Source organism: Primulina huaijiensis, chromosome 6 (assembly GCF_012295235.1).
Source record: "Primulina huaijiensis isolate GDHJ02 chromosome 6, ASM1229523v2, whole genome shotgun sequence".
NCBI classification, from domain to species: Eukaryota; Viridiplantae; Streptophyta; class Magnoliopsida; order Lamiales; family Gesneriaceae; genus Primulina; species Primulina huaijiensis.
The window spans coordinates 247,488-271,858 of NC_133311.1; the positions used below are offsets into that span (position 1 = coordinate 247,488).

Genomic DNA, 24,371 nt, shown 5'->3' on the forward strand with positions numbered 1-24,371 from the left:
AAAAAAAAAAAAAAAAAAAACCACACACACACACTATATATATAATATCTAGCGTTGGATCTAATAATTGATGACAAACAGAGTTATTGTTGATGATAAAATGTCATACTCTTATCAAGTCAATTATTAAAATTTAGTTTCTTTGCTATTCATTGTGGGTAATAGCGGGTAAATATGATACAATAATTGGTCAATAATAATAATAATTCCAACTATAATTGGGTAGGGGTGGGAAAAAATATCGAATTTTTGGTATAACGAGATTACCGTACCAAAAAAATACCGAATTTACCGAATGTTTCGGTACGGTACGGTAACAATACCGAATTTTTCGGTACGGTAACAGTATGCAATTTGAAAATTTCGGTATATACCGAAATACCGAAAAAATATATAAAAATTTAAAATATATAATATTTTAAAACAATAAATTTATAAAAATTTTAAAATGTAAGGTTTTTCTCGATATAAAACGGTATATACCGATACCGTACCGAAATCTCGGTATACCGTACAATTTTGGTATAATCGGTATGCTAATTATATGTACAGAAAATTTCGGTATACCGTATCGGTATGAATTTTCTTATACCGTAATTTTTGGTACGATATACGATATATGATTTTCTGTATGATACGGTACGATATACCACCTCTATAATTGGGTATCTATTGACTAAAATGAGCACTCATAATTCAAGTTCTAATTGATAACTATTAGATAATAAGTGGGAAGTCTTATGATATTATCGTGTCAATTCCATAAAAAAAAACACGATATGGAACATGTCTCAAATAGTGTGTTATCTAATCATGGAAGAGTAAGAGGATCAATGTTTATGGTCAAAATTCATATGAAACAAATTAAAACAGAACAGTATCACAAAAACAATCTATGTCATTCTCATATGAATCAAAAGAAAGGCATATGATTGCGTTAGAGTATGTATCCTTATGTAAAAATAATTTTATTTTAATAATATTTTATGATTCTATCTAATTATAAACATTACTTTATATGTATACTTGTGCAAGCTGCATAGATAAAATTCTTAAACATACAATAGGTACCATGAGATCTGCATTGCAACATAAAATCATGAAATTCATTATGAAGTGTACTGTATATTCTAAACAGATTTTTAGTTGAATCAATAACTTAAAATAAGGATAAATGTCGCTTGAACTTGAGATTAACATCTTTGATATGAATGTCATGTTTTATTTGTAAGTGCATGAAGATGCACGTTCATATAAATGAATGATAATTTGATGATGCACTGAACAGCCTTCTCTCGGACTTTCCAAGTAGCTATCACTTATCGAGTGGAAAAATATGTGGTTATGATTGTACACCATTAGTCTTTTGACTCGGGAAAACATGGAGGCTCTGCGTACTAGCACTACACTTTGAATCGTTTACCGAATCCATTGAGGGTCATCAGGTGGCGAGGTTGGGTGTAGTTACAAAATACGCAGGAGCCAATGTATTGTAGTCTGGGATCATCGTTTGCCTACGGGTGAAGATATCCTATGTGATCTGATGAGTTGTTAGTGCAAAGAATCTCTGGCCAGAGTAAGATATGTGCTTTAGGGAATGTGGTTATCTAGTTGCACATCCGATATCACAATTATAACTCAAAGATATATCACATCGTTGTCGAATTAATTTGCACCTCTAGATATACCAATGACTGCAGATTCGATCGTGATATATGAGTTGAATGGACCATACTGTATGCTAACCATAACTTAAGGTTCTTGTAGACACTATAAGTGATACCTAGTGGATCATGAGGCGATGCTACTAAAAGCTCCCATAATCCGATGAGTGCAATCAAAATTGAGTTCTGACATTCTAAATCACATGAAGATGTAAACCCATAGCTAGATGTACCTCTGAACCATTGAGAATCACACAAGTATTTTATTATGTGTTTCCATTGAGATAATTAAATTCAAGGAGTTGAATTTGACGACTGTAGTTTGATGAAGATCAAACAGATTGCATATAAATGGGTTTATAATTGGATTTCATCTAATGGAAGTTGCGGAAGTTAACTTAATTGTAAATTAAGTGAGGAGAGTGGAAATTCTCCTTTTTAGTAAAGGAGTTCACAAAATGACAACTGCAAAAAATAGATCAGTGGAAAATTTGTCGTTCGAAATTTTCAATTTTCATTACATGAACAAATTTGTACCCTCGAAACATTATAATGAGTTCACAATTATTTATTTAGCTAATTTAGAATCTACTAATTAAATAATAATGTTAGTAGTTGTGACTACTATATATGTATATGGATCTCATGAAATAATATATATACACACACACATAGATATATTTGAGATTAAGATTATGAGTCCTTGTAGAATTGAATTAATGTATTTTTATTAATATGTTATCAAATGTTGATAATAAGTGAGATAACAATGCATAAAAATTCCTCTCCTCCTTCAAGCTGAATTTCGCCCTACCCTTCTTTACTTCACAAGGAGATTTCGGCCACCACCCCTTCCACCGTGCACCTCCCCGACACCGCCACAATCCCGCCAAACTTGTAAAATTCCAGCGATCTAATCTCGATGCATACTTTGTTTAGATCTCTAGTGTGATCTATGCGAGGAACAAAGTTTTTGATCGTTGACTTAATTTGATGATCGAAGAAGGAAGAAGATATGTTCGTAATGAATTACAAATATGACTATCTCCGCTTAAAATCTGTAATAGTTTGACGTCCAGTGTTTTGAACACATAGTTTATATTCTAAATGCTTTATGAATGTTTTTATTTCATACGATTTCAATGAATATTTTGAACATCTAAACAAAAATTTTGAACTTCCGTGTGTCTGTGTGCGTGAAAACAGTACTCCATCAGTGGTATCCTAACCAATTTTTTCCTCAATCATATGATTTTTATTGTTTAAATTGTGTTGAATAACTTATTAACGCGTTTGAAATTATAGAAATATGAAGCCCCTGAAAAATCGTTTTTCGAAAACAAAAAAAAATTTATATTGTGTCTGCCCTCGCCCTGTAGTTCTGGGCAGCAACAAGTGCTGCTTGACATATTTGATGTGAGCTATGTGAAACTCCCACGAATTCAACTCATATTATTGGAGATCTCATGACGACCGTTCACTAAAGTTCAACATTGATGGGTCGAGTTTGACACGTGAAGAGAAATGAGATCATATTATTGGGCACTAATCATACATGAGACAAAAATACGTGAGGGTTGCAAGGGGTTGTAATTGAGCTCTAATTTTTGAAAATTGTGATTGCCTGATATTATTCGAGATAATAATTTAGAAATTGGGTCTTGTGTACTCACTAATAGAATTAGATTTCTCATTTTAATCAGAGGATGGTGAAAATGTCTAAATAATAGGAGGAAATTCATAAAAACAAAAGTCCATATTTTATGTCTTACAAAATATTTTAAAATAGTTAGTAACATTTATTATGTTTCCATTTCTGTGTATTTACGATTTCATCGCGAAATCATCTATCTGTTATACTCGATAAAAACAAGATAATCGAACCAAATTACCTATACTAGCTGATGAATCTAAAAATTGTTTTAATTATGAGAAAATTGCATATTTTCTCACAAAAGCGCCTCCAAAAACGGCTGCTGTCAATGTCCCTGCTGAAAAATTAGCTAAGCTTGAGAAATTGTGGGACCATGATTTGCGAGCTAAGAGCTATATGTTGGCTTTCATGTCAAACGAGTTACAAAGGCGGTTTGAGGAAGCTGCAAATGCTGTTGACATTTACGGTTACCTGCAAGAGTTGTAAGGTGAACAAACACGTCCTCTAAGGCATGCTACTTTCAAAGAGCTCATGACGTCACGCCTACGAGAAGAGAACTCAATCCATAAGTATGGTGGGATCATCGAGAAAATAGTGGGCTTGGACTTTGTTATTCCAAATGAATTATCCAAAGACATTCTACGGCTGTCTTTACTGCCGTCATTTGATGAGTTTGTGGTGAACTTCATTATGAACAATATGGAGGCCAGCCTTGAAGAGTTTGCTGCAAAAAGGATCAACAAATGAAGAGAATAAATGGGTGGTAAGCCGGCCACTAGCTCAATGTACGAATCGTCGGAATCCAATTGAATGGACTTGAATGTGTTAAGCATAGTCAACATGCTTACTAGCTATAAAGCCACCATCAAAAAAGAAAAACATGTTTTTCTAACAGGCTCTTCATCTTGGAAGAAAAGAGGCCCAAAATGGATAGGGAAAAAAATATTCTGCTCCTCAAAAAAAAGAAAAAAAAAACAAACCAAGCGAGAAGCAAGCTCCAAACACTATTAAAGGATCCACAAAGCCCGATAAATTAGAATATGTTTTCTTCCAGTTCAAGAAGCCTGGATATTGGAAGCTCAATTGGAATGAATATCTAATGCAGAAGAGTTTTGGCAAGTGTATGTTTTATATTGAAGTAAATGTCTCAATTAGTTCATGTGAGGCCCGGGGTCGAAGAGGGCGAGGGTGATCGTCGGTGCCATGAGGTTGTACGAACAATGAGCGGCTCCTGGCAAGCTTCTAGGCAGATGAAACATGAATGAACCGATGTTACACCGGAATGAGAGGGATTCTGAAACTTTTCAGGTATGGAACTGTGCAGTTGATGAGAACTTAAAAAAGATTTGATATGTACTACTCATATCAAGAAGGTGCATCGTCTTTTCGGTAGCTCATCACATAAAAACTCCATAGTTAAGCGTGCTTGACTTGGGACAATTATGAGATGGGTGACCCCCTAGAAAATTTTCTAAGGTACTTGTGAGTGAGGACATAAGCACGCTGGAAAAACTCGTCTTGATACAGTGAGGACATTCGTCGAATCTGGGCGTTATAGTTCAACTTCTTGAGTATTAGATACTGGATGTGGATCTCATCTAGACAATGATTTACAGGTGATGACAAGAAGATTAAATGATAGCGAGACCTTCTTGAGGATGACCAATGGAGCAAGAGCTACTGCGAGGGCCGTATAAGACATTTACTTTGTATTAGATATTGATGATATTGTAGTTTTTACAATTTGTTATAGAACAATTCTTTCGAATGTTCCTATTTTATAAACCATTTTAGGTTATATTTTAGGAATAATCCATTTCTTTAGCAAATCTAAATTTTCTTGTCTTTATATTATTCAATCATACTATTTTGAATACGAGTAGGTCTCTTGTGAGACTGTCTCACGAATCTTTATCTGTGAGACGTGTCAACCATACCGATATTCACAATAAAAAGTAATACTCTTAGCATAAAAAGTAATATTTTTTCATGTATGACCCAAATAAGATATCCGTCTCACAAAATACGACCCGTGAGACCGTCTCACACAAATTTTTACCTTTGAATAGTACTGTTTCTACTGAGATCATTCATTATATAATATTGTTGTATTAGATCATAACATAAACTATCATGTGCCAATGATACCATCTAATCCGAGGTTATTACATCATCATCATCATTATTATTATATTTAATATTTTAATAATATATTTTTAAAATAAGATAATTTATAAAATTGTTTTTAATAACTAATAAAATCATAAAATTTATAAAATAATTTATATAAAAATATATATATTATTGACATGTATAAAATAATTGATAAGAACTAAAAATTTATAAATTGTTTTTAAATAAATTTAGTAAAATATCCTTTATTTCATAAAAATATATGGGTGAAAGGTTGAGTTGACGCTGACGCTCGTCATCTTCCGTACAAAAAAGACTGGGGTTCCTTCCTTCCGCTGTGCAGTAAAGCAAAAAACGACGGTAGACCGAACGGCTCCGCCCTACTTCCATTGTGACTTTAGGAACGGCGTAATGACGTCAACTCCAACGTTCTCGTCTGCATGTTCTTCTACGGAAGATAATTTTTCTGGTCTTCCGATCATGGCTATGAGAAGCAAAATCATCGACAAGATTATGGAGAATCGTGTCACTCTCATAGTTGGTGAAACCGGTTGCGGTAATTGTTTCATCCATCTTTTATTTCATCCGTATTTTGTGAGCATTATTGCACCTGAAAATTCAGAGGAATACTTGACTGATTCTCGTTTTTGGTTTCTTTTTCGAGCCGATTATGTTTCAGCACTTTGACTAGCGTGTTAGTGTACGCCTACTTACTACAATTATATGATTGTTTGAATTGTCAAAGGATAGACCAAAACTCTGCATGCCTTCCTCGTGAATAAAATTTTAACCAGACGTTCGATATATTTTTAATTTCAAAATTTACTTGACGCTGTTCCCAATCCCATGAATTGTATTGTATGCTTGTTGATAAATTGATTCCCTTGGCTGCCATCTTTATGGAAAATTTGTTATGATTTGTCGTTAAGGGAATCTCATGTTTTATTGCCCAAATCATTGTTACAATTTAAGGTAAGAGTTCACAAGTCCCGCAGTTCTTGCTGGAAGCAAATATGGAGCCCATACTTTGTACTCAACCAAGGAGATTTGCTGTTGTAGCTGTTGCTAGAATGGTGGCAAGGGCTCGTAATTGTGAAGTAGGTGGGGAAATAGGGTTCCACATTGGTCACTCCAGGGTCTTCTCAGCTAGGTTGGTGGAACGTGTCAGCCTAACTAATTTCAATCCACACATCTCCACCCTCATCCCCTACTCCCCACACCCCAAACAAGGGGGAAAAACTGTGGCTAGCACATAAATTTGCGAGAAAGGTGGTGCATATGTCACTTGTCAAGTGAGCTGCTCTCCTACTTTCTGTCGAGAAACGCCCATCAAGAAATGTCTCAATAATGATATTTTGATGCCAAGTTTCGAGCTTTTTTCCACCAAGAGATTCATGTTTTCAAGCATGAAAAATCTTTTGATTGTGTTCACAATAAAATCCGTGGTTGGTCATGCACATTAATGTATAATTTAAACAATAACATATGGCTTTAAACTAAGAGCTTAAAATTTCGTTGACCCGAACAATTTGCAAGTTGATATACTCATGATGTCACTTGTCTAGATATGTATTTACAAGTCATATTCTTGTTAGACCCAGAACCCCATAACATTATATGTCATGTGTGTTTGCAACACAACTTGTCAGAATGATCAATATTGATGTTGAATTTGCTATAGTCTTTTCCTAATTGTTGCGAGAAGACCTGAAAGAATCTGACTGTATTGTCAACATTGTTCATACCCTGCTTATTCCTGTATGGATATGACTGGTATTGAGCATCTCTGAAGCTAGTTTTCAAGAAACTGCTCCCAGAATAATCTGACACTGAATGTCCAAGATAATCGGTATGATCTTGGTACATGTCTCATCATTTATCCCACAATTTTTATCCTTATGGATGTATTGAAAATACCCTTCGATGACTTTTTTCCTGCTCAGCGTGCAGGTTGCTGATCTGTAGGTGAACTAGAAACTCATCAATTAGAAGGTTTTCAGATGAATAAGTAATTTACATTACCGATAACATGAATCTCTGTGGTTTTTAAGGAGAAGAATATATTGATATATAGTTTTTTTCTTTTTAATATGATTTGGTGCACATAGCTACAATTCGAACATCAATTCAATACGAATCATTTGTCATCCTTGGATTCCTGTTATGTAGCTCCAGCCTCTGGCTCAATAATTTTGACTTCATTTTGAATTCTAATTTAATATTGTTATGTTTTTTTAAAGTAATTTTTGTGGCCATCTATTATAATGGCTGTGATTATAATTTCACTGCCTCGTGTGATTGTCAGGTCTAAGATAATCTTCAAAACTGCTGGGGTTTTGCTGGATGAAATGCTGGAGAAGGGACTGAAAGCCCTCAAGTATAAAGTCATAATTCTTGATGAAGTCCATGAAAGATCAGTGGAGTCGGATCTCGTTCTTGTTTGTGTTAAACAGTTTTTGCTTAAAAACAGTGACTTAAGGTTAATATTTTAGACTGACTTCATGCAATTCCTGTAAGACTATCGCGTGGCACATGAACATATCATTATTTAACTGACTCTAGCTTGAGAGTCTGAGCAGATTCATGATGTTCTAGGTTGGTTTTGATGTCTGCTACCGCTGATATTTCACGATATCGAGAATACTTCAGGGATCTTGGTAGGGGTGAAAGAATAGAAGTGTTGGCAATTCCTCCAGGATCTGGGAAGGTCACCATGTTTCAGCACAAAGTGTCCTACCTTGAGCAGGTATTGCGTTTTGAAGTACTCATTAGATTACCTGTCAGTGACTCAGTGTGGTGTTGTCTCTTGAAGCATAGGCTTATGAGTAACATGTTAAAAACACTTCTCTCTTCTCTTTTAAAATTGTCTCACATGCCTTAAAACCACAAAATAACTCACTGATTTTTTTTTGACGGTCAACTTGCTGATATTTACAAGGTTCAAAAATTTGAAATGAAAAAACTCAGAAGATTGGAGTTATATTTTGCCATTGCACCAAGGCGCAGTTAGGTTCAATAATTCTTTTTTTTTTATTTGTTCAACAACTCATTTTTTTGTAGGATAAGTATAACATTGTTGGTGGAGAAACATTCATGTATGTTTATACGCAGTAACTTGAAAATAGATAACTTGTGCTGTAGTATCTCATTTTATTCTTGAAGCTGTGGAGTTCCATTTCTATATTCGCACATTTATAGATGATCAGTTGCTTTAAACAACCCAGAATCTTTTTTCTATAATGAATTGGATGTTATGCACTTCAGCTCAAATTGAATTCCATGCGTGATGTGTCCACAGTCCACATAATTGGTTGATGGTTCCATCCCGCCCTCTTATAACTCAGTGATAAGCAACTCTTTCTTTTTAATCTAAATGGCGTCCTTCCATATCATTTCCAAACTTAACAATGAACCAAATTTCCAATGTTGTAGCATACTTGCGCTGGACAACCCTATAAATAACAGTTTTGAATATCTTTTAAGTCATTCAACTATGTTATTGTAATTGAGTTTTCTTTTGCAAAAATCAAGTTGGTTCTGAATGTAAGAAGAGTGAATACCTCAGACTTCAGTCTTTTGAATTTCTATCTAGTTCTTGTTATCTGTATGATTCCAGCGATATAAACTGTCCGTCTAACAGATTATGGAACTTCTTGGAATGAAATCTGAGAATCTTTCGTTGGAATACTGCTCTGGATCAAGTCCAATGATGGCCATGGCTGATTTCAAGCCTGAAGTGCACAAGCTAATACACAACTTGGTATTGCAAATTCACAATAATGAGGCAGATATAGAAAAGAGTATTTTGGTCTTTCTTCCAACGTACTATGCACTAGAACAACAGTGGTTCATCTTAAAGCCCTTCAGTGACCTTTTCAAGGTCCACATTTTGCATCGTAGTGTCGACACGGAACAAGCTCTCAAAGCAATGAGAATCTGGAAGTCACATCGCAAGGTAACATGATCTTTTCGACCCTTTATTTTCGTCCTGGATCATATGAATATGATGGTGGATGATGTTAAATAGATAGGCCACTTGATATATCCAGCAGACTTTTTTAAATTTATATGCAATGGATTTTATGTCATTGAGCTAAACCATCATGATCAATGCAGATAATACTGGCAACAAATATGGCAGAATCTTCCGTTACAATACCGAAAGTCGGATATGTCATAGATTCCTGCCGTTCCCTGCAAGTTTTCTGGGATAATAATCGGAAGACAGACTCAGCAGAGCTTATCTGGGTTTCTAAATCACAGGTATTACATGAATTGTGGTTGGTTTTTAATCACAGTACATGAGATTGTTAATTAAATGTTACAGGCTGATCAGCGTAAGGGAAGAACTGGTCGGACTTGTGATGGTCATGTGTACCGCTTGGTGACAGGGTCATTCTATGGTCAATTGGATGATTTTGAGTGCCCTGCGATACTGAAGTTATCACTACGACAACAAGTGCTTCTCATATGCTGCGCTGAATCAAAATTCATTAGTGATCCTAAAGGTTCTACATTGAACTCTCTATATAACTTGAGCTTTTATTGCCATTTCTTCGACCGGAGTCGTAGATGAGATTGCTTAAAATGAATGTGTTGACTTAAATTGGTTGACTAACTTAAAACATTACTCATCTGGAACCTTAATATCTGTTTTATACACGCCCTGCTAGATGGTAATACAAGTAATTTTCATTTGGGAGACTCTTTTTTATTCATTTGAAAGTGATTTGATCCGTCTGCTGAAAATGAATGCTACGTGTTAATGCACATCTCTGAGAAAAGTTATTTTTTTGCATGAAAATAAGAATCTTGAGATTTTGCGGTGTTGCTTTTCTCAGCCTGTCATTAGTTACCAGTTTGTGCAAAGTGCTACTTGTCAACTGAACTAGTACTTATTCCATTGAAGTCCTACTTCATGCTTCAATCTTTGCTGACATTTGGGTCGGGTTTCGCAATCCTCTTTACAATTACATCATATCAAAGATCACCTACCTAATATAGCAGCAAAAGTTATTCTAGTTTTATTTTATCTTAAACTATTTCATGACTCAAGTCCATTCTGTTATCAAGTGTTCATCAACAGCAAAAGTTATTCTAGTTTTATTTTATCTTAAACTATTTGGTGACTCCAGTCCATTTTGTTATCAAGGTTTTCATTAACACCATTCCCCTTATTTTAACAACAATGCACCTTGTTTATTTTGTTGAATGTTGTGCTCAATCATATCGTCCATAGCAGCCATTTGGCTGTCTGGGAACATGCTTGTTTCTTGCCTGTACGACAACCACAATTTAACTCTCAAATTCTTAACCAAAAAAGAAAAACAATCAAGATGAAATATAATAACTGATGCTGTAATATATAATTTCATATATGGGAATGGTATGTTAAACTAGAATTAATCTCTGCACAAGAGCTCTCACTCTCCCCTAGCCTTAGCTAGTAAACTCTCAACAATGAAAAATAACAAAGTGCTCAACTCTAGCCAACTCTCACCTATTATATTTCCCTTTCCCTCTTGCCCAAGGCATTCCCGCTAGAATTCTCTTCATAGTAACATTATGACCTTGGCCCATTTTATTTCAACCCAGCCTAAATTCCCCAACAAATGACATAATACATCAGACATCACAAATTTTTCTTCGATTATTTGAAAGGCCTTTACTCTATTTATGTTCGTGCCCTTAACTAGCAGCCTCATTCTTCCCTAACCTTGGCTAGTAAAATTCTCAACAATGAAAAATAAGTGAAGGCTTAATTCTAACCAATTTCCACCTATGATATATCCTTTTCTCTCTTCCCAAGGCATTCCCTCTAGAATTCTCTTCATAGTTACATTATGATCTCGATCCAATTTATTTAGGCCCATGGCAAAACCATCATCTTGACTGACTAGATGTCTAGGTACAATACACTTAAGTTCCTGACAATCTCCTTCAGGAACTTGATGAGTGGGGAATCTTGACTTTTATTTCTTTACTATAGCACTGTTGCAGAAGGCTATGGATCCTCCGGACCGCGATGTTATTGACGATGCCCTGGATTTACTCGTTCACATGCATGCTTTGGAAAAGGCTTCTAGGGGCCGTCATGAGCCTACATTTTATGGAAGATTGCTTGCCAGTTTCTCTTTATCGTTTGATGCTTCTGTCCTCATTCTCAAGTTTGGGTCCAAAGGAATGCTACGGGAAGGCATTCTATTGGGTATATTGATGGACCTACAACCTTTACCAATTCTTCGTCCTTTCGGTCGGGAACATCGGGTATTATCTTGTAGCAGTTTTTTCTTGCCCCTTATTTATTAAAAAATTCCAGATTTAATAAGACCACACTTTTGTCAGTTCCTGGAGTACACTTGTAATTATTATAATGGGGACAATAAGAATATCGGGCTAGGTAAAAAAGAGGCGCTGTGCATGGGAAACTTATGTGCTTACGAGTTTTGGCAACGTGTCTTCAAGGTACATTATACCTGATTCATAGAATAGTCTCTCTCTCTCTCTCTCTCTCTCTCAAAAATAGAGGCATGGAAATCTTTAATCTCTCTCTCTCTCTCTCTCTCTCAAAAAATAGAGGCATGGAAATCTTTAATGTCGAGCATATGATGTTTTCATTCACAAATCACAATGATGTAACCTGCATGTTGTTCTTTTCTCTAGGACAAATGCCGGCTTGATCGGGTAAAAAATATCTGGAAGATTGATGAGGTTGAGGATAAAACAATTTCGATATCAAAGATGGAGGAAGAATGGTGCTCATTTCACAATCTTGTCAAACCTGCGCTTCAACAAGTTACAGAAACATGTATAAGCTCATTTGATCTTTTTATTTATAGTTGTTTTTGTTTACTTCATCTTGAACATCATAATTTGCAGATGAAGAGATCCTTAATTCTTTGCATCGGTTTCGGCCGATGGTGTTGGTTATATCAAACAATCTACCCCCTTATTACGAGCCACATGAATTTCGGCATACTTGTCATCTTAAGTGCGAGCAAAGTGACGATATCGATGCTTTAGATTTTGATGATGAACACGTTGATCTTGATGGTGAATCGCGGATGTGTACTGCTGTACCCTTTGTTGGTTCCAAGGACTTTCAAACAGATATTGTGGCGAGAATATTTGCATCTATTGTCAAAGAGGTAAGAGGTATCACAAATTTGGTTTTCAAGGTTTTTGTTGAACTTATCTTTTTTCATGTGAACAGATAGAATCTGCTTACCACTGGATGTTTGTCCTTACTCAACCTCTTATTGTCATGTGAAATAGATGAGAATCCAGCTTACCCAGGATCCATCAAGCGAACAGAAAATATCATCTTATGGGAATGAACGTTATGTTGATAGGGGTGTATCGTTGTGTAGATTTTTCGCCAGTGGTTTGTGCAACAGGGGTAGCCATTGTTTGTTTTCTCATTCACTCCAAGCAAAGAAACCTGTTTGCAAATTCTTTTTCTCTTTGAAGGTATATGTTTTTTTCTCTTAAATTTACCCTTGATGAAACATTATTATTTGTTTTATGTTACAGTTTGGTGAAATTTTGCAAGACTATTTTGACTGCAACCAGCAGCCTGAAAATTTACTGAGATGTGCTTATGATTTGATTTGATTTTTTTTCTGTCATTCATCGGTGCATCATATGAGAACAATGTGGTCAAAATTCGGTATGTGGGTTATCTGCAGGTATATAGCACGGATACCTTAAAAAGAATTTTTTTTAAGTATTGGATACGGATACGATACGGATACGGATACGACACGCGGATACGCGTGTCGTCGGATACTTCAAAATCCGTATCGTTGACTTTGTTTAGGGTTGACCAGTCGGATACGTTTTGGACACGGCGAGGACACGCCATGGATACGGTGTGGATACGTTTTTCGGATACGTTTGGGCAAAATTGCAAATATTTAAAAGTTTTATGGGTTAATTAAAAAAATTAAAATTTCTAAGGTCTAAAAGAAAAATAATTTAAAATAAATTAGGTTGGGCTTTTAAATCTCTAAATACATTTGTCAGTCTCTTTCATTCTATTTCTGCTCAAAATATTGTATCTATCTCTATAATTTTTACATCTATCTCTATACATTTATCTGTTTCTTTCATTCCATTTCTGCTCAAAATATTACATCTATCTCTATAATTTTTACATCTATCTCTATACATTTGTCCGTCTCTTTCATACTATTTATGCTCAAAATATTACATCTATTTCTATAATTTTTACATATATCTCTATACATTTGTCCGTCTCTTTCATTCTATTTATGCTCAAAATATTATATCTATCCCTAAATAATATTTTGTACTTAAGATATTATGATTAATGAAATATTACATCTATCTCTATAATTTTTACTTTTCAATACTAAATTTATATAAATATATATAATATTTATATATATATTTTAATGATTGTCGTATCCTAGCCGTATCGTGTCTTATATTTTCAAAATTTGACGTGTCGCCGTATCCGTATCGTATTCGATACGATACTCGTACCCGTATCCATGCAACATAAATGCAGGAAGCTTGATACTGAGTTTTTTAAATGATTGTTTATCTTCTTCCCTGGATGCTGTTTATTTCTGTTCGTTCTACCAATGCTACCTATATTCTGAAGTTAATATTTGAATTTAAAAAATTGACCGTACATAGTGGTTTCAGATAGCTAATTAACTGATTTTAATTGCTAATTGATTATGTGACATACATGTTTATATGTAAAATATGATTTTATTATCATCATGCATAAAATTTTATTTTTAAAAGGAATATTCAAGTGGCGGTCGAGGAACGGAGACCGAAGGCTGAAAACGTAAAATGTTTTTATTAATTAATTATTTTAATTATTTAAAATATGGTTGATGGTTTTTCACATTTTTGAAAATAAGGGTTTTTGAAGTGATTTTATACGCCGGGACGTAAATTTTATCGGTGTTGGTTTTTCAACAAAAATGCGAGCTTTTTGGCAACCCGGCTAATAAATTCACAAATTTATTTTAACAAAACACTTTGTTAATATTTTATTAAATCTTAATTAAGACTAATGGGCTTATTTTAATGGCTTGATAGGCCTAAGCCTAGTTAGCAAACTAATTAGCTATTTAAAACTATTAAAACACCAAAACCCTACACCACACAACCATATAACTCACGGCCTCCCACTTTTCAATTCAGAAAACTCTCCCCAAAGACACACAACACACACGACCCTTTGAAGGGTTTCTTGAAGGGGTCTAGGAAAAACTAGCCAAAGGGGTCCTCTCCGTTCTTCGTCGTTAACGGTTTTTCGTGCGTATATAACGCAAAGGCACGCCATACATCTCTTTTTCTCATCCATCATATCATATTATTGTTTTAATTATTGTATGCATGAAGAACATGATTTATTTTTTCAGAAATTTTCGGATTATTGCATGCACACTTGATGAAAAATGATATTTGATGCAAATTCTTAAAGTTTTTATGAAAAAGGGGGCTGCCATGAACTTAGGTTGGAACCAGTAGTGATCGTCAAAGTCATCCAACATTAGTGAGAGAATTTTTTAAAAAATGCTCCTGCCCTATTCCAGATCTAGAGTTATCGGGTCTTTCAAGTTTCCAATCTACTCCTTCAATCACTGAGTTTCATCGATCGTCATGGCCGGCGGCGTCGTCCTCTCAGTTTCTTTATTAAGAAAAAAAAAAAAACATCTCGTATTTCGTTTTCCAGTGATGAGTTCATTTCGATTTTATATTCCCGTTTAATCCTCAGCCGACAACCCCTTCGTTTTCATCACTTATTCAAATCGATAATCAATGACCTCCGACCTTGTCGTCCGAACATCATTTCTCAGATCTTAAAATACCGCTTTCAATCATTTTCTTTGCTTTTAGTATCCCGTAGACCGGAAAAAATTTTAAGTCGTAAGATTAACATTTCCGAGACTTCCGAGATGTATCGAGGAATGGGCAGGAAACATTTCAACTCGAGCTGTGAGATCAAAATTGAACAAAAATTATTCCTAATTAGCTGGGGAAGGAGGGGCAATACGGTTCTGGTGACTGAAAGGACCAGGAATGCGAGCTACATTTTGGAACTGGATGTCGAAAGTTTTTTCTGGATTATGTCAAAACTGGGGGACTACATTTACAAACCACATTCATGTCCTATGTTCAATAGATTCAGAGGTAGAGAAGCAGTGATTACCATGCAGAAAATCGTGAATGGTAGAGGAAGCTATTTAGAATTATCTAAGTTAGTTTGGAGGGGTAAGACACAGCGCATCATCATACCTAGTGGAAGACTAAATTGGGGTTGGAAATGGATGGTAAACAATTTGTCCAAACTCAAGATAAACCGAAGGGATAACGTCTCGAGTTTCAGGGATAATAGGAAGCCTATGGAACAATCACAGCAGCGTGGGAATTTTAGATCGAAGGATATAGAATCGGGAATTTCAGTAGTTGAAGATGTGGAACAATTACCAGAGTGCAGGTCTAAGGAATGGAGTAAAGCTATTATCATCACAAGGGATTGTGTCAACATATCGTGGGAGTTGGTGAGTTATACACTTGGGAAGGCAGTTCAAAGTAAGATTGAAGTATTTCCATTTCAAGCCAACAAAGCAGTTTGGTGGCCACATAACGAAGATGACGCATCCTTCTACTTGAGATTGAAGAAGTGCTTTCTGGAAAATAAAGTTACCTTGACTTTTGAAAAATGGAGTCAGCAAAGCAATAGCGAAGATGAGGTTTTTGAATGTTGCAACAGTTGGATCCGTTTACTGGGGATACCTTGGGATTTATGGTCCAAAGAGCTCTTCAAAAATATTGGCGATCAATGCGGAGGTTTGTTGTGTATCAGTCAAGATACTATCCTACTTAAAGACTTGTCGGCAGCAAAAATAAAAGTAGTGGGAATTGAAGGAGGGTTCATCAACAGAAATCTTCAGATCCAAACTATAAGAGGACCTATGATCATTCGCATTATTGTAGACTCGGTCAAAATATCAGCGTATGATGAGTATGAGAAAAGATCTTATGCACAAGTGGTGGTTGATGGAACTAGAGTTATGGCAGGATGGGGTAGAGGGAAAGGTATACAAAGAAATTATTCAAAGACAGAAACCATTAACGACTTTCAAAGAAGACAGCCAGAAGACATCACAGCTCGTCCAGCAGCAAACCAAGAAGCATCTGTCAATCATGTTCAGAAAGGTGATTCAGCTAAGTTGTGCAAAACTACAGATATCGAAGGAAAAAAGAACACGGACAGGGTTGATAATTCTGGTGGACGAAGTTGTGTATCGGAACCATGGTACCGAGGAAAGCATATCAAGATCCTCAAAAAGTTAAAGCCCAAAGAAGAGATGGGGCAGATTGAATCTATAAACATTCTTGAAACACAAAAGAAAGAACATCTAACTTTAGAGAAGGAGTATTGGCCCAATGAAAGGAAGTTTGACCATGTATATTGCAGAAAACAAGCAAAGTCACATCAAGATTCAAAAACATTGCGAAAGAAAGAAGCTTCAAAGATATCAATCATCAAGGTCGACAAAGATACAATTCAGGGGGAGGATGGAATATGGCAGGAACAATTAGAAAATGGAGTGATGGACGATACTTTAGATGAAGGAGGCGAATTCAATGACGCGGGAAGTCATATCTCTGATTATTCGGATAATTTGACAAGGAATTCAATGGAGTTCGATGATCTGGGCGAATTTTTTGAAGAATCTCCGAGTAAGGTTTGCAATTTACCCATTAATTCTTTTTTTCACCATTCTTCTCTCCATTCTAAATCTATCTTGATGGGTGGGGCGGGGGGAGGGGTAAAGATTAAGGGCGGGCGGGGAATTAAGTCTTCGGGTCAAAAGTTGGGTATATCGGGAATTAACTACATAGGGCCTCTTGAGGGGTTCATGGAAGAAGAGAATGATGTGGGTACGGGGAATCAGGAACTTAATAAGACAGTTCACGTTGAGTGTTTAAAATTGATGGGTGTAGAGAGAGTGGAACTTAACGATGCACATGAGATTGGTAGGAGGTTGGAGAGTCAAGAAGACAGATGTAGACAGAATACAGGGGAAGATGAAGTGTATCGATGAAAGTGCTTTCTTGGAATATTAGGGAGAGTGGTTCAACCACTCGTAGGGGATTGATACGTGCCGTGATAGCCAAAGAAAAACCGGAATTAATAATATTACAGGAAATCAAAACAGTAGTGGTGGACAGGAGGTTTATTGCAAGTCTTTGGAAGCCGAGATTTGTAGAGTGGGTTACCTTGCCTGCAGTGGGTAGGTCAGGGGGAATTTTGATTATGTGGAATCCAAGGGTCATTTCTGTAAAGGATAACTTGATTGGAGACTTCTCGGTTTCAGTTCATATTCAAAAGGATACACAACAAGATTGGTGGTTTACAGCGGTATATGGGCCGTGTCAACCAAGAATAAGAACTAATTTCTGGGATGAGTTAGCAGGGTTGAGGGTTATTTGTGGAGATAGATGGTGCTTGGGGGGAGATTTCAATGTAGTAAGGTCATTAAGCGAGAAAATTAACAGTAGCTCACAGACATCGAGTATGGCCTGCTTTGATAGTTTGATACAAGAACTGGAGTTATGCGATCCACCTTTATTGAATGGAAAATTCACGTGGTCAAATCTTAGAAGTTCACCCATTTGTTGTAGACTGGACAGATTCATGTTCACGGTGGGATGGACCGAACTATACCCATATTACAGACAGTCAATCTTACCAAGAATCACTTCGGATCATTTCCCGTTGGTGCTTGATTTGACAAAAAATAAGTGGGGACCAACACCTTTCAGATTTGAGAATGTGTGGCTAAGGGATAGAAGTTTTAAAAATTTAACACAAATGTGGTGGAATAATTCGAACTCACAAGGATGGGCAGGATATAAATTCATGCAAAAACTCAAGACAATTAAAGGGGATATGAAAAAATGGAATGAAGATGTGTATGGCAGATTGGAAATGAAAACAGCAGATTTATCAAATAAAATCAGCAGACTTGACAGATTGGAGGGTGCGGGGAGGGGTTCGGAGGAAGTTTTGAACGAGAGAAAAGAAGCAAAATTGATGCTAGAGGAGTTGATAAGGCGGAAGAACCAAATTCAATACCAAAAAAGCAAGGTCAAATGGATTAAAGAAGGGGATCAAAACACAAAATTTTTTCGTTCGCTCCTAAACCATCGCAAAAGCAAAGCTACCATTGACAGATTGGAAAGAAATGATGGTTCAATTACAACATGTGGGGATGAAATTGTCTCAATAATCTTAGAGTTCTTCAAGGGATTGTACAGTAAACCGGCGGCAAGATGTTGGGGTATTGAAGGAGTGGAATGGAGTCCCATCGAAGAGGAGATGAGTCGACAGCTGGAAAATTTTTTTACTGAAGATGAGATCAAATCAGCTGTTTTTACTTGTGATGGGACAAAAGTCCCGGGGCCGATGGGTTTACATTGGCTTTTTTCCAAAAGTGTTGGGATATAGTCAAAAAAGATCTTATGATGGTATTTGATGAGTTCTTTCACACCGGCATCATAAATGGAGCAACTAATGAGACTTATATATGCTTGATTAAAAAGAAAATTGACTCGTGCAAAGTGAAGGATTTCAGACCGATAAGCCTAAGCACAAGTTTGTACAAGATAATAGCAAAGGTCTTAACAGAGCAGATGAAAACTGATAGCGGATACTATCTCAAATTCTCAAAATGCATTTGTTGAGGGGAGACAGATTCTTGATTGTGGACTTATAGCGAACGAATTGCTTGAGGAGGGGAGGAGAAAGAAAAAAAAAAGGATGGGTAGTGAAGGTTGATTTCGAAAAGGCATACGATAATGTGAGGTGGGAATTCTTGGACTATATTTTAATGAAAAAGGGGTTTGGAAGTAGATGGAGATCATGTATCAAAGGTTGCGTATCGAATGTATCATTTTATGTTTTGATTAATGGGAGGCCGAGAGGAAAAATTAGGGCTTTCAAAGGTCTCCGACAAGGAGATCCATTATCTCCTTTTCTATTCAACTTGGTGGTGGATGTGTTGGCAAGATTGATTGACAAAGCTAAGGAAATGAATCAAATAAGGGGGTTAGAGGTCGGTAGAGACAAGATCGAGATATCTCAAATTCAATTTGCGGATGACACGCTCTTTTTCGGGCAGACCGATGCTCACATAAGATTCATGGTTCAAGTGGTGGATTCTTTTTGTGATATGTCCAGATTAAAAATAAATTGGGAAAAGAGTGCCTTGTTGGGAATTAACCGTGAAATAGGAGATGTTGAAAGGTTAGCACTACAGTTGGGATGTGGTAAGGAGAATTGGCCTATTACATACTTGGGAGTACCGTTGGGAGGCAATCCGTTAAAAGCATCGTTTTGGCAGCCCGTGGTGGATAAAATGTCGAAAAAATTGGCTACATGGAAAAAATCATTCTTGTCTAGAGGGAGAAGATTAACATTGATATTATCGGTTTTGAATTCAATCCCGATTTATTATATGTCTTTATTCAAGGTCCCCAAAAATATTGCGGATTCAATGGATAAGATTTCAAGGAATTTCTTATGGGATGGAACGGATGGAGATGGACACTTTCATTTGATCTCATGGGATAATGTATGCAAACCGAAGGACAAAAGGGCTTTGGGAGTTGGGAAAATCATTTTCAGAAATAAGGCATTGCTTGGAAAGTGGTGGTGGAGATTTTTTCACGAAGAGGGGACATTATGGAAGAAGATAATTGTTAGTAAGTATGGGTTTCAAGAAAATGGGTGGGATGCGGGGTTGGCAAGGAACACAACGTTTAGATGCCCTTGGAAGTATATTTCCCGTATATACCCGACTTTTAAATTAAGAGTTTCTACTGTTGTGAGAGGAGGGAATAAGGTTAGATTTTGGGAGGATAGATGGTGGAGGGAATCTTCGTTTAAAGATTGTTTTCCAGCTTTGTTTCGATTATCTTCACTACACAATATGCCTACATCAAATTTTGTTCATATTGATAGTGTCACGTCCAACCATTCCTGGGATTTTCATTTCAGAAGGGAGGTAAGAGATCACGAATTTGGTCAGTTGTCAGAGCTTTTAGTCGCCTTAGGGTCGGTTAGATTAGTTGAAGGGGTAGATGATTTTATTAAGTGGAGCGGGGATTCTTCGGGTGTTTTTTCAGTCAGTTCTTTCTATGCGTCTTTTTTCCCAGATGATCTTGTTCCACCATTCCAATTATTCCATGCTATTTGGAAAGTTCCAGTCCCAGACAAAATCCAGCTTTTCTCTTGGACAGCCACTCTGGGTAAGCTACCGACCTCGGAGATGATTCAACAAAGATGTCCTGGTATTACTTTGAGTCCCAACTGGTGTGTCTTGTGCAGAAAGGAATCAGAGAATCAAGATCATTTGCTCATCCACTGTCCATTTTCGATAAATCTGTGGGCTAGAGCGTTGCAAGAGATGCGATTGGTTTGGGTTACACCGAAGTCAACAAAAGAGCTATTCAATATGGACTTGGGACAGCCAACTGGAAATAGAGGAAGATTTTTTTGGCAAGTTGTGGTCCAGTGCATTTGTTGGACGGTTTGGTTGGAGAGAAACAGAAGAATCTTTGATGACATGGAGGCAAATACAGATACTTGCTGGGAAAAAATCTAGATCAACATGGCGATGTGGGTTGGAAATCACAAAGACTTCATGAATGTCTCCTTTTTCGATTTGTTGAGACACTGGGAATATGTGTATTGCTAATTTATTTTTAGTTGGTTGTGCGACATTATCACAGTGGACTAGTGTGGACTACTAGTCCACTGATGCAATCCTTTTTAATTTATAATTAATAACATTAGTTTCCTATCAAAAAAAAAAAAAGGTTGGAACCAGTAGTGTCTATACATGAATTAAGGCCCTAACTTACTCACCATACTCACCAAAGTCGAAGCTAAACAAGCTGAAACCGTAAGTTGCTGTCATGGGGTTAAGGGTGATCGGGTTTCATGAGGGAGGGGTTGGCTTGAGTTAGGGCTTAGCCAGGGTCTGTGAGAGGTCAGGGAGGAGTCCTAGCCATGCTAGGATTCGAGTCATGTGGGCTGGGAGGAGTCCTTGCCAAGCAAGACTCCTACCCGAGAGCCTTCCTGTCGTGCGCAGGTTTCAGCGCTTGCACAGGAGACGTGGGGCTCGGCCTGGGGTTCAAGGGCTAGGTCAGGGTGCGTCCTAAGGGTCCTAGGCGAGTGCTGGAGAGGTTGGTTAGAGGGCCAAGTCATGGGCTAGAGTCCTAGACACCAAAACTTAGAGTCCATGCTTCATGAAACTCTCGGCCAGCATAGGGGTGAAATAGGGGCTTTCGTTTTTGATGTTTGAGTTGGGTTCTTAGTGGTCTAAGGGTCCAGTAGGGTACTTTAGGATGTTCGTCAAGTTTTGGATCAACATGGTTCGGGGGTGACTCGTGAAAATCGAAAGTTGGCTCGGGGTCGAAGTTTAGGTGTCGAAATAGGGTCTTAACTAATAAAAAATTGAAAAACGGATCACGGGGGTCGAGTCGTGGTTCATAAGAGCTAAAATAATATAAAAAGACTAAATTTTGAATTTAGGAATTTTATATTAAAGTTTGAGATTTTTCGGGATTAAAACACCGTCAAAACAATTAATTAAAGATAAATGAAAAAGTCTAATATTTAAGCTAAATAAAGGGTTTTTGAGAAGAAAATCTGATCCTTTATTCTAATAAAAAACCAAGAGATACAGAGCATACTTGTAGAGTTTCCCATGCTAACAAACTCCCAAATGTAGTCTAATCTAAATTCAAAGAGGAGATAAATACGGATAAGATCCTATCACAACTAATAATTAGAATAGTTATCTGATATTCAACAGTTCCTTTCTATTTTCAGATCCCCTGTTGAGAAGCTCGAAATCAGAAGTTCGGTTTATTAAATAAATTGCATTTCCAATCCTTCCATATTTCTCCAGATGATCATTACTGCTATCCAACTCTTGATTACTTCTCTATTTCACCCTGGTGTAAAATTTGACTGATTATGATGTGTTTGCAGGGATGCCGCAATGGAGGTTCTTGTTACTTTTCTCATGATTCAGATTCATTAGCCATATCAGATCCTGAATCAGGTTCTTACTGCCAAGAGGATGAAGGCAGTGATGTGGAATCTCTCATGCGATATTTTCCTTCCTCTTCAGAAGGATACCTTCTAGTTTTGGATGATATAGATCTTCATTTTTCTTCTTATATTTGTCAGTATATTGATGCTTCCCGTATAATTTCCACGACATCTGAGACAAATCCTTCCATTCTACATCCATCTCTGAAGGTGACCAATATTTTGTGTGGACTTAGCCACCCATATGAGACTATCCTTTTCAAAGCAGGGCGAAGTAGTGAAGTCCCTTGGAATGAAGTCAAATGTGTGTTATGGTTTCCTATAATTGATAGTGAATATGGGGATGAACAAAAACATTTGATGCAAAACTTCTTCATTTATATGGCAATCCGGTTATTGGCAGATGCTCTACATGAAGTCCAAGTAATCCTGACTATGAACAATATTCGATTCTCACAAATACAGGTATTTGAAGAAGTCTGTCTATTCTATTTTGAAGTTATCCTTTGATAAACAAATAATTATAATACTTTATTTTTCTTTCCTTTCTTTCCTGTTGAGTACATTCTCTTAACTAAGACAGTATCAATGTAGAATGGTGTTTGAATGTCTGTTGTTGATGCTTATTGTCTAAGTTGAATCTACACGGATAACATTTGAGAATCATGAAATGGGATTGTGGGAGGTTATTGGAACGTCTCTAAAACTTATACATGTGATTTTGTTATTTGCGGCAGTTTAAATTAAATACACAAGCGAAAAGCAATTAGTCCACTTTTTATTATTCTTTTTTCCTACCATGCGGATTTGCAAGGACCACCTCTCAACTTATAGTTTTCCTCTGAATAAAAATATCATGTCGAACACATGCCAATGTGTGACATCAAAACGAAAAGGATTAATTTAGTCAAAACTATCCACACGATCATTAGTAATATTTGGGAAAGATAGGTGAGTTCTAATATCTATGAGTGATCTGACAAAATTTAAGCTAATTGGACAGAATGGAGCACTTAGGACCTTAGGCGCAATTTTCTATGTTAGCGACTTGGTTTGAACTTCTGAACTGTGCTACAAAAGGGATTCAAGTTGTATGTTCTTTTGCCAAAAATAGTGCTGATATATATTTGGTTTACTTTTGCTTGCAATGGACTTTCATATCTTGAAGCTCTCTATATATCAGGTGGAACCAATAGCCAGGGATAGTTTCTTCTTTCTTGAAGATTCATTTCCATTTGATGAATCAAGCTTTGGGGAGTTGTTTGATGTGGTGACTGTCAAAAGGCCGCTGTTGGTTTCAAAGCCGGTCTCCTATGTTTTCAAACTACATCCTCCCACGGACATTCAATATGGCAATTACAGGAATCTACTCCGTCAGCATTTATATATTTAATATTAGTTGGAAGTTACTCTTTTAGTTTGGAGATCTGAACCAGAGTGTGGAGAACGAAGCGTCCTAATGTTTTCTTGGTATGGTATAGGTAGATGAAAGGGGTTTTATCTTTTAAGCATTTTGGCCTGCCGGTAGTATTACCTGCTCAGCTTAAATATTTATCAATTTAAAAAGGGAATTTGTTGCTACCCTTGTGAAATTGTTTGCTTGAAAATGTTGGCCATTAAAGGTGATAATCTTATTTGAGGACTTGAAACACCTAGAGATTCAAATAGTGGGTACGTTTCATCTTAATATTTTCCCCAGTTTTTATTTTATATCTCTACCTATACCATATGAACAAAATATTTATTTGATTTTTTTGTCACCAATAAGATTCAGGATTTGTGTCTCTGATCTACTATA

General features: G+C 36.5%; 1 protein-coding gene and 1 long non-coding RNA gene across 5 annotated transcripts; one reads left to right on the forward strand and one right to left on the reverse strand.

Annotated features, from left to right (window-relative positions):
• Nucleotides 1-5,726: 5,726 nt before the first annotated feature.
• LOC140978935 (DExH-box ATP-dependent RNA helicase DExH8) lies at nucleotides 5,727-24,357 on the forward strand. Of its 4 annotated transcripts, XM_073444173.1 has the most exons (14): nucleotides 5,727-6,007; nucleotides 6,424-6,601; nucleotides 7,757-7,930; nucleotides 8,047-8,197; nucleotides 9,092-9,406; nucleotides 9,568-9,714; nucleotides 9,779-9,959; nucleotides 11,441-11,718; nucleotides 11,797-11,916; nucleotides 12,115-12,259; nucleotides 12,331-12,599; nucleotides 12,727-12,921; nucleotides 22,511-23,038; nucleotides 23,757-24,357. In XM_073444173.1, the coding sequence occupies exons 1-14, from the start codon at nucleotides 5,863-5,865 to the stop codon at nucleotides 23,964-23,966; spliced, it is 3,036 nt and encodes a 1,011-aa protein (XP_073300274.1). In that variant the 5' UTR covers nucleotides 5,727-5,862; the 3' UTR covers nucleotides 23,967-24,357. The 4 variants fall into 4 exon arrangements, with proteins under 4 accessions (XP_073300274.1, XP_073300277.1, XP_073300275.1 ...); XM_073444176.1 differs by lacking the exon at nucleotides 6,424-6,601 and having other exon boundaries at nucleotides 5,894-6,007; XM_073444174.1 differs by lacking the exon at nucleotides 5,727-6,007 and having other exon boundaries at nucleotides 6,463-6,743.
• On the reverse strand, nucleotides 10,636-11,434 carry LOC140978937 (uncharacterized). Its single transcript, XR_012175664.1, has 2 exons — nucleotides 10,952-11,434; nucleotides 10,636-10,879 (listed from the first exon to the last, which is right to left on the reverse strand). It is a non-coding gene; the product is annotated as an uncharacterized lncRNA (long non-coding RNA).
• Nucleotides 24,358-24,371: the final 14 nt, after the last annotated feature.

What these genes read in the sequence shown, in the direction of transcription:
- LOC140978935 (XM_073444173.1), top strand. Translation starts at nt 5,863, where the DNA reads ATGACGTCAACTCCAACGTTCTCGTCTGCATGTTCTTCTACGGAAGAT. An exon ending in TCTGGGTTTCTAAATCACAG is followed by an intron (nt 9,715 to 9,778) that starts GTATTACATGAA and finishes TAAATGTTACAG; the next exon opens with GCTGATCAGCGTAAGGGAAG. An exon ending in ATTCATTAGTGATCCTAAAG is followed by an intron (nt 9,960 to 11,440) that starts GTTCTACATTGA and finishes TCTTTACTATAG; the next exon opens with CACTGTTGCAGAAGGCTATG.